Raw genomic sequence first — 12,204 nt, 5'->3', positions numbered from 1 at the left:
ATTCTCAGGAAAAGTAAAAAATAAAAACCTCTCACATCTATCACAATGACAGTTTTGTTCAAGAGCTACAGAATATCACTTTCTTATAAACAGGCGAGAGCTGGAGGAACTGAATCCGTCTCCTAATGCTGTGCTTTGACGTCACAAAGAAATGGAAATAAATCATTTTTCGGTAAGCGAATTCTAAAGGACACAGATAGGAAAGTCTAGCACTGGCAGTACAAGGTTCCCCACGCTACCGTTTGACCATGTGCTTTAATTACGGCTATAATCGGTGAACTCTGCAATCCCGACACTCCGCGTCAACAGCAGAGCAAGCGCTTCGAGGCGGCTCCACGCAAGAAAACGCTCCCTTTAACTGGTAAATATCAACGGGTCACTGGGACCAAATAACGGTCTTCAGAACAAAACCGCCTAAGAACGCGGGTTCTGCGTCACAAACTATCGCCTCCTTTAGCCGCCGATATTAGGGGGCAGAGAAGAACCAAAAGTACGTTTTTGCCCGTCACACCAGAGAAGTTTGCTTTCAGCCAGCGCGGAACCAAAAAGCGCACCAGTTGAACTCGTATGTACTAGCGACATTCAAACTGAACCGCACTTATTTAATTTGACTTTACTTTCTCTCCCGCACTAATAAGTTTTTTTTCGAGGCCCAGGGAGGAGGAGGAAGTGTCACGTGTCGGCGGACGTCCACGTAGCCGCAGCAACTTAATTCGCTTTAACCCGCCCGCCCTCTAGCCCCCCTAGGTCCTCCACATCCGGGACACGCGCTCCGAAAAGTAGCCGCGAGGGAGTTTGTTTTCGTTACGTCACGAAGTGAACGCCTGTCCGTTTTTCTCTCTCTCCCCCCAACTCCACTATTCTGTTCCTGCGGAAAAGTGTGCGCGCGCGACACGGCAGGAGGATGAGTTACGGGCCCCTCCTGCCCTCCCCGGGTTCCTCCGTCTCCTTGCGGATCTCCTACGTTGACGCGCGGCCAGACGTTATCCTGGTGCGCCTGTGGGGCTCCCTGCCGCATAAATCAACGGCCTATCGGCGCCTCCGTAACGACATCCAAGCTTATACAGCGGGCCCGACCTTCGGGCTCTGCGTCCCGTGCCCTGGGGAGTGCTGCCTCGTGCAGGTGGGCGCGCAGTGGCAGCGCAGCCGCGTCATCAGCCGCCAGGGCGACGAGTACCGTCTCCTGCTGCTGGACGAGGGCCGGCCTGTAGTGAGCAGGGCGGAGGGCCTGGCCCCGGGCCGCCCGGAGTTTTTCCAGCTACCAGGCGAAGTGGTGGCGTGCGTCTTGGCCAACCTGGTGCCGCTGAGCTGTGGAGAGCTGAAGTGTTGGTCTCCGCGGGCGTTGGAGGTGCTGGGTTCTCTGCGGGGCTCGGACGTGCAGGGCGTGGTACGCGACGTGATCTGGGCTCAGCGACTGCTTGTGCTGGACACGCTTGCCCTGACAGAGCGCATGCAGGAGCAAGGCCTGGCCCAACGCATCCCAGACCCCACTTTCCGCGCCCTCCTGCAACGCTGCCTCTCGCCACTCACCTCCCACCTGCCGCCGCACAAGACTGCTAAAACCGAACACAGTAGAGCCTTTCCTGCTATGGCCGGCCATCTGGATTATTTCTACCCGCAGCTGCAGCCGGGAGTCACGGAGCCCATCATCGTCACGCACGTAGCGGATCCGCAGCGCGTTTTCTGCCAGCTGAGAAGCCTGGCCCAGGAGATCCAGCGTCTCTCCGACAGTATGGACCACGTGTATGAGGCCCGGTGCCCGGAGGAGAGTGGGGCAGCTGAGGTGCTGGGGCAGCCCTGTGCCGCCCGTGCTGCTGATGGTCACTGGCATCGGGCTCTGTTGCAGGAACTTCTCCACGAACAACGGCTAGCCCAGGTTTTGCTAGTGGACTACGGCCGCAAGGAACTTGTAGCTAACGATGGCTTGCGCCCTCTGTTGCCTGAGTACTTCCGCATGCCGGTAGTGACCTATTGCTGTGCCCTTTTTGGAATCACAGACTGGGGTGGGGGCTGGACCCCGTCGCAGGTGGGTGACCTCCGTGCCCTGGTATTTGGTAAAACCCTGAGTGCCAAAATCGAGTACTACAGCTCTTATGAGCATGTCTACTTTGTCACCCTTTGGCGGGAGGATGGTCTAAACCTTAACAGCCTCTTTGGGGCACAGGCCCGTTGCCTAACAGGTGGTGCAGCAGCCAGCCAGAGGAATGAAGGACAGGGGGAACCTGGCACCCAACCACCCTTGCCTCTTCCCCTTGCCAGTGCCCCGCTCACCCTCCATAGCTTCCATGATGCCGTGGTGGAGTTTGTCACTGACCCATCTGAGTTCTGGGTGCGGACCAAAGAGTATGCAGCACCCTACAGCAGCATGATGGAGGCCATCACAGCCTTCTACTCCCGTTCCCCCAAGCTGGAAGGTATTGTTATGAGACCCCAGCCTGGTTTGCTTTGCTGTGCTAAGTTCAAGGACAGCTGCTTCTACCGTGCTGTGGTGGTGGCAGTCCACGATAAGTTAGTGAAGGTGTACTTTCTGGACTCGGGCAACACTGAGCTGGTGGACTGGTATGATGTGAAGGAACTGTTGCCCCAGTTCAAGGAGTTGCCCGCCGTGGCAGTCAAATGTTGCCTGGTGGATGTTTTTCCTTTGTGTGACCGCTGGAGCCTGGAGACCATTGACTATTTTAAAAAGATGGTGGTTGACAAAGAATTGGTCATTTATGTGCTGAGCAAACAAGAGGATAAGTATGTTATTGAAGTTCTTGATGAATCTAGAGCAGGAGAGAGAAATGTCAGCAAAATTCTCTCTAAGACTGGATATGCCAGATACCAAGAGTTTGAGGTGTCTGCTGCTGATAAGAAAATTCATTTGCTTGCTTCTTTTCAGACTCCTAAAGAGGTTAGCCAAGTAAATTCAGAGAATGATCAGCTAGGTGCTGAACAAAATCTGAAAAAGGATAAATTACTGAAATTGTTGAAGACTTATGATTTAAATGATAATTCTACTACACTAAACAATTTGCAAAGTAATGTAATCACAGAAGCAAAGGATGCTAATGGGAATTCAGCAATAGGTTACAATTCAGTTCATAGTTCCTTAGATTTGAGCGAGGTGGTTGAATATATGGGACATGTGTTTGAAGTAGGAAGTACAGAAACCGTGCAAGTATCTTATGTAGAAACTCCTGGGTTGTTCTGGTGCCAGCTGGTCAGAACTGCAAATGAACTTAAATGGCTAATGCAGAAAATTCAGGATTATTGTAAGAATGTTGTGTGCCCATATAAATACAACAGACTTGCTTGTTTAGCTAAGTATTCTGAAGATGGGCAGTGGTACAGAGCTTTAATTACAAGTGGAATACCACCTGATGAAGCATCTTCCCTAGAGCATGTAGAAGTAAGGTATATTGATTATGGCAATAAAGAGACTGTATCTGTAAAAGATCTCTGTTTAATTCATAAAGATTTCCTTTCCTTAAAAGCTCAGGCATTCAGATGCAGCGTTTATAATTTAATTGAACCAACTGGCAACGATCCCATTGTTTGGGATGAAGAAGCAGTCTTAGCCTTCCGAGACTTTGTAGATGATGCCTCAGCAAAACATGTAGAGCTGAGTTGCACAGTATTTGCTGTAGTAGCTGTAAGTAATACCTTGATACATGTGGTTGACCTTCTTACACCTTTTCAAAGCATTTGCCGTATTTTGACAGAAAAAGGATTAGCCAGAGGTGTACAACCTGAAAAGCTTCTTGTACCATTTCTACAGCTTTCCTCATATTATTACTCAATGCATGACATCAAAATTGGAAGTGAAGAAGAGGTGTACGTGACATATGTTGATCATCCATGCAGATTTTATTGCCAGCTTGCAAGAAATTCAGATACTCTAGAAGAGTTGACATGTGAAATAACGCAGCTATGTCATAGACCCCACCGCTTAAAGTCATCTTCAAGTAGTGAAAATTTGTGCCTCGCAAAGTATACTGACCATCAGTGGTACAGAGGAATAATTAAATCTGCAAAGTCTAATAAGGAAATCTTTTTTGTTGATTTTGGAAATACCCAAACATTTAAGGAGGAGGACCTGCTTCCGATACCCAAAGATGCATACAAAATTCTCAGTTTACCTATGCAAGCTATTAAATGTGGTTTGTCTGATATTCCAGTTAATGTTCCAGCAGAAGTTAAAGAGTGGTTTGAAAAGGCTGTCATGGACAGAAGATTAAAGGCAATGGTTGTAGCTAAAGAATCAGATGGAAAACTAATAGTTGAACTTTATGATGGAAATATTCAAATTAATGCAAAATGAAAGAGAGCATGGGTTTACGCTGTCACAGAGAATCCAGTGAAACCATGTCGGATACACGTATGTTGTCTAGAAAACCAAAAGTTAGAAATGACAAAAAGACAACCTGTGTAAGTAAAGATCTGGAGAGTAAAATATGCAGATCTGATGCTAATGAAGTGTGTAATGTCAAAATTAATGCATTGCAAAGAATGAAAGCTTCACAGAATTCAGAAAGAGAGAACATGTTATCTAAGCATCAGGTGTTTGAGAAGAGGAGTGTCCCTAATAAAGTTTCTCATTTTGGAAATAAAAAGGTAGTAAATGTTTCTCTTTCTTCTGTACAGAAAGATTCTAAAACTGTAGAGTTCAACAAAGAAACAATTAACAAAGAGAATGAACATTTATCTATGAGCAAATTTGTTGATTTACCCCAGAAAATTATTGTTCCTGGATTTAAAGCAAAAGTGTATGTTTCTCATATAAATAACCTATCGGATTTTTTTGTACAACTAGCAGAAGATGAAACTCAACTTGCTAGTATTTCAGAAGGATTAAATGAAAAAAACTTAGAAAGCCTTAACCAAAAAGATTTGCAACCTGGAGATTTGGTCTGTGCCTTGTTTCCAGATGATGATTTGTGGTATCGCTCTGTAGTGAAGGAAAAGCAAACAAATGGCTTTTGTGTAGAATATATAGATTACGGTAACACTGCAGTAATTGATGTCTCTAAGATTCGCAGACTTGCACAAGATTTTTCATCTGTTCCAGCAATAAGCATTCGATGCTCACTTAATGGCCTTCAGGCTTTATCAGTTACAAACAGGACACAGGAAACAAACCTTTATTTTTCCCAAAGAACAAGTGACATTCAAATAAACTGTGAGTTTGTACAACAGCATGAAGGTAAATGGGAAGTTCTTCTAAGTGACCACCAAGGTTTAATAGCAGATGGTTTGATTCATGCCTTCTCTGAGTTAAAAACAGATTCTCAGTTATTGATTGAAAAGCCTGATTTGATCAGTCCCCTTGCTACTGAGAAAAAACTAGGTGAAACTGATTCTGAAAATCTGAAAAAAAAGGAAGCTATTAATTTAAAACAATTTAATTGGATGAATCCAGGGAAAGGTCAGACCATAGCATCTTATGCTACTGCAGTAGATGGTCCTGAACATTTTTGGTGTCAGTTTGCTGATTCAACAGATCTTGAATATTTAACACAGAAAATGCAGGAAAATGGAGCACTTGAAATAAGTAATCCAGATTCTGTTCTTAACATTTGTATTGGTGATGCTTATATGGTAAAGTATAGTGAAGATGCACAGTGGTACAGGGCACTGGTTGAGAAAGTTGAAGGTGATATTGCAACTGTAAGATTTGTTGACTATGGAAATGAAGAAGATACCAGCAAAGACTTCATAAGGCCAATACCTAATGAACTATTAACAATAAAAGTTCAGGCCTTTCCATGCTGCCTATTTGGGTTCAATTCATCGGAAGGTTCATGGACTCCAGATGGAAACAAGATGTTTTATGAGATGTCCACAGAAGGCATGTTGCAGGTTACTGTAGTAGCCACTGAAGGCTATCAAGAGGCTGGAGGAATACTTCTGTCACTTGTAACACTGGAATGCAAAGGAAAGAACATTAATGATGAAATGAAACAATTTTGGCAGCTTAGTATAAATGAGAATTCTGCAGATAGCCAAGGCATGCTTATTGAAAATATTGATGTTGCAAAGAGTATTGCTCCTGTTACCCATGAACTATCTACAGAAGTAGCTGGCTTTGCTGAGGGAAACCAGCAAAATAGTATGGAGCAAACCACTTCACCAGGTGCAGGCACAAGTGAACTTGCACTCAATCTGTGTTTTGATATTGTACCCTATGTAAGCCCTTTTCAGACAATTGAAGCTGCTGTGATTGAAATTAATTCTCGGAATGATCTGGATGCAAATGAGCTTGAGCATGGAGAATTCAGTGTTCAAATAGGTGAAAAAAATATAGAGTGTTGGCAAGTTGAAGATGGCGAGGATGATGGTGAAGGAAAAAAATGGCTTGCAGGATGTGAATCATCTGATGTCCAGCTTCTTACACCTGATGCTTGTTCTCTTTGTACCGAAGGCAGCCTAGCACATTCTGTGTGTGAAGTAATTACAGAGTTAAGTGAGGAACAGTTGATGCAGCAGGTGGTTTGTAGCAAAGAAATGCAAGCAGAGCAAGACATGTACGAAGAAGTCTTTAAAAAGCATAACACTGAGACTGCTAATGAATTCAGCAACATTTTGGTATCTGATGAAGAAGGAATGGATGAAACAGAAGTTGAGACTTTACCAAATCTGGACATAGGTATGGTGGTAGAAGTCAAAATTGACTATCCAATAAGCTTTAAAAGTTTACAAATTGTGGGTTGTATATTTTATTGTTAGAGGAAAATACATAAAATGAGGGAATATGGAGTTAATTGAGGAATTTCTTTGAAAAGCACATACCAACTTGTCCAACTTTAGGCTTGTAGATTAAAGAGGTTCCCAATAGGTATTTAAGGGCTAAAATATATATATTTTTTTATTTGATTGACTGAATCTTAATTTAAATCATCAAAGTGGCTTACAGTGCTGTATAACTGAAGGAAAATATACCTTAAAAGCTTAATTTCCTGAACATACTCAGATCAGTCCAGACAAGCGGGTTTTATTCATCCCTACCAGCAGATGGAGGTAGAGAACAAAACTTATTGCAGGTGACACTCTCGTATTTGTGGCAGTGCACAAACTCAGTATTTCTCTACCTCCAGCAGATGGTAGAGGTGCTAACTCTGCAGTCCTGAATGACTGGATATTTTAAGAAAAATTGCTCCCCGAGGTGACAGGCTCCTGCAGAAGGGTCGTCCCTTGGGTGGAGCCGGGCGAACCGGGGGGTTGGATGCCCCTGGCCAGCTTCAGCCCGGGACACCTGACAGCCTGTGGTTTGGTTCCCTCGGTGGGCCCGAAGCCCCTCTGCCTGCCCAGGACAGGGAAGTACCCTTACTTTTATTTTTCTGCTTTCCTGTGTGTCTGGGCCTTTAAATCTTTGTGTTAAAAAAAAAAATAAATCGGCGACAGTTGTCTGTTTTTGCAACAGCAGAAGCATGTGGCAGGCTGTGTGGCCCAGCAGGCTGAAATCCTCGGCAAGATCGGGTGCAGGCCGGGCAGTAAGTGGGCGGATCGGGGGATCATTCGGAGGAGGGTGGTCCCAGTTGAAGCAGATTCACTCGAGTGGGGACTGGCTGTAGTCCCGAGCGAGCTGTGTGGTTTTCAGTTGCGGCAGCGGCCTGTTCACCGTGCCGGTGGGAAATTCTTGTGGCAGTGTGCCCTCTTCAAGGTTTGACAGCTGCCGCGTGGTGCGCCCCTCCCCCTCGCGATCCGGGCCGCGTGGAAGCGCGGCAAGCATAGGATTGCCTGTTTGGATTTTTATTTTGCCTTGCTTTATTTCTTGGTGCTTGTTATGACAGACAAGCAGCTCAGCGAGACCTGCAGGGCCTGTGTAGCCCGTTGGTCGGCCTGAATGACCTCCTCCTGTGGTCGGAGTGTGCTGGAGGGGGGGGAGGGGGGTCTGAAAGGCAAGCAAAGCTGCGGAGGTATTCGTGGACTGCGGTGGTGGTGCTGGGATCACAGGAGGGAGTGGCTATGGCCGCAGAAGCGGAGCCGGAGAGGGGGGCTTCTCCTGGGGGGGGTTCCCCGTCGCTCCTGTCTCCCATGGATTGACCTAGGGAAAAAGGTCCGGATGTCTCAGGCCCTAGCAGCTCCAAGCGCCCTTCAGGGACCTGGGGGGGTGGGGGGGTTCACCCGAATTCGTACTTTACTCACGAGACCTTCTTGGCTAGGTGGGCAAGTAAGTGCGGTGTCACAGAAGGCCGACGGGTTCGGCAAAGAGGGGGAAGGTCCCCCCATAAGGTTCCATGGGCCTGCATACTCTGCCTCCTGAGGTACAGCTAGCGTGATTGGAATCGGACTTGGAAGATTCGGACGAGTCTAAGGAGGATGAGGTCTCCTCGGAGGCTGATCAGGATGGGGACCCGATTGAGGGTCCCCCTCTGGACCCAGGGGACTCTAAAATTGAACAGAGATACCTTGGAGGGTCCAGAGGCTTGAGGAGATTATCCGCGGGTGATCCGGCTTTTTAAGAGAGAGGAGCTTCGCCTGCTTATAACTCAGGTGTTGGAGGAGCTGGGGATTAAGCTCACCCTGGAGGATTCAGATGATGAAGGGGTTAATCCAGTTCTGGTTGGCCTACGGAGACACCCCTCCCCCCCCCCCCCCCCGCGCTTTCCCAATTCCAAAGAAAATCCAGAAATTGATCAACTGAGTGGGATTCCCCTGACTCGGGTCTGCAAGTTAACAGAGCAATGTCCAAGCTTTATCCGCTTCTGCAGGACCATCTGGACGTTCTTAAGGTCCCAAAGGTGGATGCGGCAGTTTCGGCAGGCACTAAGAAGACCACTATTCCATTCCGATGGCTGGAGCTTCCGCTCTGAAGGATGTTTAGGATTGGAAGTTGGAAGTGCATCTCAAACGAGCTTTTGAGGTCCTGGGGCTCGGCCTGTGGGCGGCGGCATGTGCAAGTCTGATGCAGCGGGCCTGTTTGTGTTGGACCTAGAAGCCGCAGGAGCAGTCTGCCTCCGGGACTCTTTCCCCAGTTCAGGCGGCCCGCCTGGAGGCAGGGGTGGTCTATGGCGTGGATGCCTTGTATGACCTGATGAGAACCACGGCCTGCGCTATGGTTTCAGTAGTGGCGTCCATACGACACTTGTGGTTACGCAACTGGTCAGCGGATCTGTCATCAAAATCGCAGCTCTGTAATCTGCCCTTTCAGGGGAAACTGCTGTTTGGTGAGGACCTCGATCGTCTGATGAAGTCACTGGGAGAGACAAAGGGCAATAGGCTGCCAGAGGATCGAAAATCTGGCTGAGAACCTTTCTCTTCTCGGCCTCACTTTCGGGAGTCCAGATGTTTTTGCCCTGCATAGGCAACAGTCCTTTCGAGGGGCTTGGAAGGTCATCTAGAGGCGGATCCACCCAGGGTGCGGGTGGCAATAAGTCCTCACAATGAGATCCGGCAGGTCCGTTCCTCGTCTCTGGTAATCGGGGCAGGCTGGCCTGGTTCTACGGGGAGTGAACCAAGATCACTTCCGACCGGAGGGTGTTGAGCGTGGTGAGAAACGGCTACGCCTTAGAATTTTCTCGCCCACTGAGGTATGTCTTTCTAGAGTCACGTTATCTTTCCCGAAGCAAGCGGGCAGCGGTCCAGGAAACACTTAAGCGGTTAAGTCTGGAGGTGGTTGTACCGGTGCCAGTGTCCGAACAGGGACAAGACAGATATTAAATCTATTTCGTGATGCCCAAGAAGGAAGGCACGTTCTGACCTATCCTAGACCTGAAGAAAGTCAACCAGAGTTTGAAGGTACCACATTTTTGGATGGAGACGTTGCGCACCGTAATTGCAGCGGTACGGGGAGGAGAGTTTTTGGCATCTCTGGATCTCACCGAGGCTTATCTGCATATCCCCATCCATCAGGAGCACCAGAAGTTTCTCAGATTCATGGTTCTGGGGCAGCACTGTCAGTTTCAAGCGCTGCCTTTCGGGCTGGCCACCACCCTGCGGACCTTTACAAAGGTGATAATGGTAGTGGCGGTGGCGCTGCAACAGGAGGGATTGCTGGTGCACCCGTACTTGGACGATTGGCTGATACGAGCAAAGTCACTAGAGGAATGTGTGCGGTCTGTGGACCGATATCGGTCGCTCCTGGAATCTCTAGGCTGGGTTATCAGTGTGCAGAAAAGCCATCTGGTCCCCTCCCGTTCCCTCGAATACTTGGGAGCCCATTTTGACACCCAGTGGAGCAGAGTGTTTCTTAACAGACGACAGGGTGAACAAAATTCAGGGGCAGATAGCGCATCTGCTTCGTCTACAGGTGCCCAAGGTCTGGGATTACTTACAGGTCCTGGGCTCAATGGCGTCAACATTGGAACTGGTGCCTGTTATGGCTTTGAGGTGTTGGAGTGGATTCTTGGGTACTGCGGCGATGGCCACTTCCATGGGGAGGAGCCCCGTGAGGAACTGCAGTACTAGGCAAGACTCTGTACACGCAGACATGTATAGAGTCTGCGTGTATAGACTCTATACATGTCTGCATATACGTAAGGATATGTATACAGATATGTATTTATTATACAGCTTGGAGATACTGGCCAGGGGTGGCAGTAGTGAGGCAGTCCAGGGGTCCTCAGCAGAGGAGACCAGTCCCACACTTGAATAGATGGTAGGCAGCGCGAGGTAGGAGAAGAAGTCCCGGATGCAGAATCCCAGCGCTGAGCTGTAGGTGAGACAGACTGACAAGGTTAGATTACTCACTGAAGTAGATAGCTGTATTGATGGATATCCTGGCAGGCAGAAGTAGTTGACTTGCAGGTACCAAGGCATGGAGAGCAGGCCCTCGAGGAGCGAGTACCTGGTATCCCAGATAGGCACCTGAAAGAAAGCATAAGGGCCCCCAAGGAGCGGGTACCCAGGTCAGCTCTCTCTGCCCAAAGGGCAGAGAGCTTCCAGCGGCAGAAAGGAAGCGGCAGAGCAGTTTAGACCGGAGGCGTTCAATCCATTCACAATCCTTGCTAACTCAGTTTGTTAGCAAACGAAGGGCAGGCTAAATATCCGGATGGCATGATGTCACTCGGAGGGGATGCTCCCGAGGTTTCCGCCATGACGTGGTTAAAATCATGGGGTGCGTGCGCGCACCCTAGGAGGCCCTCAGGAGAAACATGGCGAATGCCATTGCTGTTCCGGGGACGCCGGAGAGAGCAGCATGAAGACGCGGCAGCAGCCATCTTTCCAAGTTTGAGGAGAGAGAAGGAAGAAAGATGAGGCACCATCTGAGACCAGACGCAACAGTGCTCTGGGTGTTTGCCCATTTGAGGCCTCTGCAGAGAGCCTTGTTGTCCCGTTGGAATCCTCTGTCGCAACAATATTTCTTGCCCCTGGCTCTGACGGAGTCGACCAGGGCCAGTCTGGCCTGGTGGATGACTGGGAACAATCTGGATCTCCTGCGTCAGGATCCTATATTTTCTGATGGGGAGGATCGTTTTGGTCTCGCGGCCTGGATTTTAAGAGGAGGCGATTGCGTGTGAGGGGGTATTCGGAACCAGTAATTACCATGCTGCTCCAAGCTAGACTCCCTGCTACCTCTTTAGCCTATTCCAGGGTATGGCAGGTGTTTGAGACCTGGTGTGGACAACAGGGATTGAACACTCTTCAGGTGTCAGTGTCCCATATTTTGTCTTTTTTGCAGGTGGGTTTATCCAGCGGATTAGCCCATAGTTCCCTTCGGATCCAGGTTTCCGCTTTGGGTTGTCTCAGAGGGAGAGTCCAGGGGAAGGCCTTGGCATCCCATCCGGATGTGGTGCGTCTTCTACGAGGAGTCAAAACATCTCAGTCCACCTCTGCATCGCATTTGTCCGGAATGGAATCTTAATCTCGTGCTACGGGTTCTTTACTAGGAGCTGTTCAAACCGATTCAGAGGCTCTTTGAAGATCCTGACTCTGAAGACTGTCTTTTTGGTAGCTATCTGTTTGGCTAGAAGGATTTCGGAATTGCAGGCGCTTTCGTGCCATGATCCGTTTCTCCGGCTATTGTCCAATACACAGGCCGATACAGTACAGTGCGCTCCGACGGAGCGCACTGTTAGCCTGCTATTGAACACGCGTTTTCCCTTACCCCTTATTCAGTAAGGGGAGGAAAACGCGCGTCCAACCCGCGGCACCTAATAGCGCCCTCAACATGCAAATGCATGTTGATGGCCCTATTACGTATGCGCGTGGGATACAGAAAGTAAAATGTGCAGCCAAGCCGCACACTTAACTTTCAGAAATTAGCGCCGACCCAAAAGTCGA

General features: G+C 48.5%; 1 protein-coding gene across 1 annotated transcript in view; it reads left to right on the top strand.

The window, feature by feature from the left end:
• The first annotated feature begins 754 nt into the window (after positions 1 to 754).
• Positions 755 to 12,204, top strand: part of TDRD6 (tudor domain containing 6) — a 408,994-nt gene continuing 397,544 nt past the window's right edge. The window contains 2 exon segments of the mRNA XM_029596059.1: positions 755 to 4,295; positions 4,298 to 6,628. Coding sequence (XP_029451919.1) covers positions 905 to 4,295; positions 4,298 to 6,628 — 5,722 coding nt within the window. The 5' untranslated portion in view covers positions 755 to 904.

The sequence above is a fragment of the Rhinatrema bivittatum genome, chromosome 3, assembly GCF_901001135.1.
Source record: "Rhinatrema bivittatum chromosome 3, aRhiBiv1.1, whole genome shotgun sequence".
Taxonomy (NCBI): Eukaryota; Metazoa; Chordata; class Amphibia; order Gymnophiona; family Rhinatrematidae; genus Rhinatrema; species Rhinatrema bivittatum.
The sequence above is the reverse complement of the archived record's forward strand: the minus strand, read 5'-3'. Positions and strand labels throughout refer to the sequence as shown.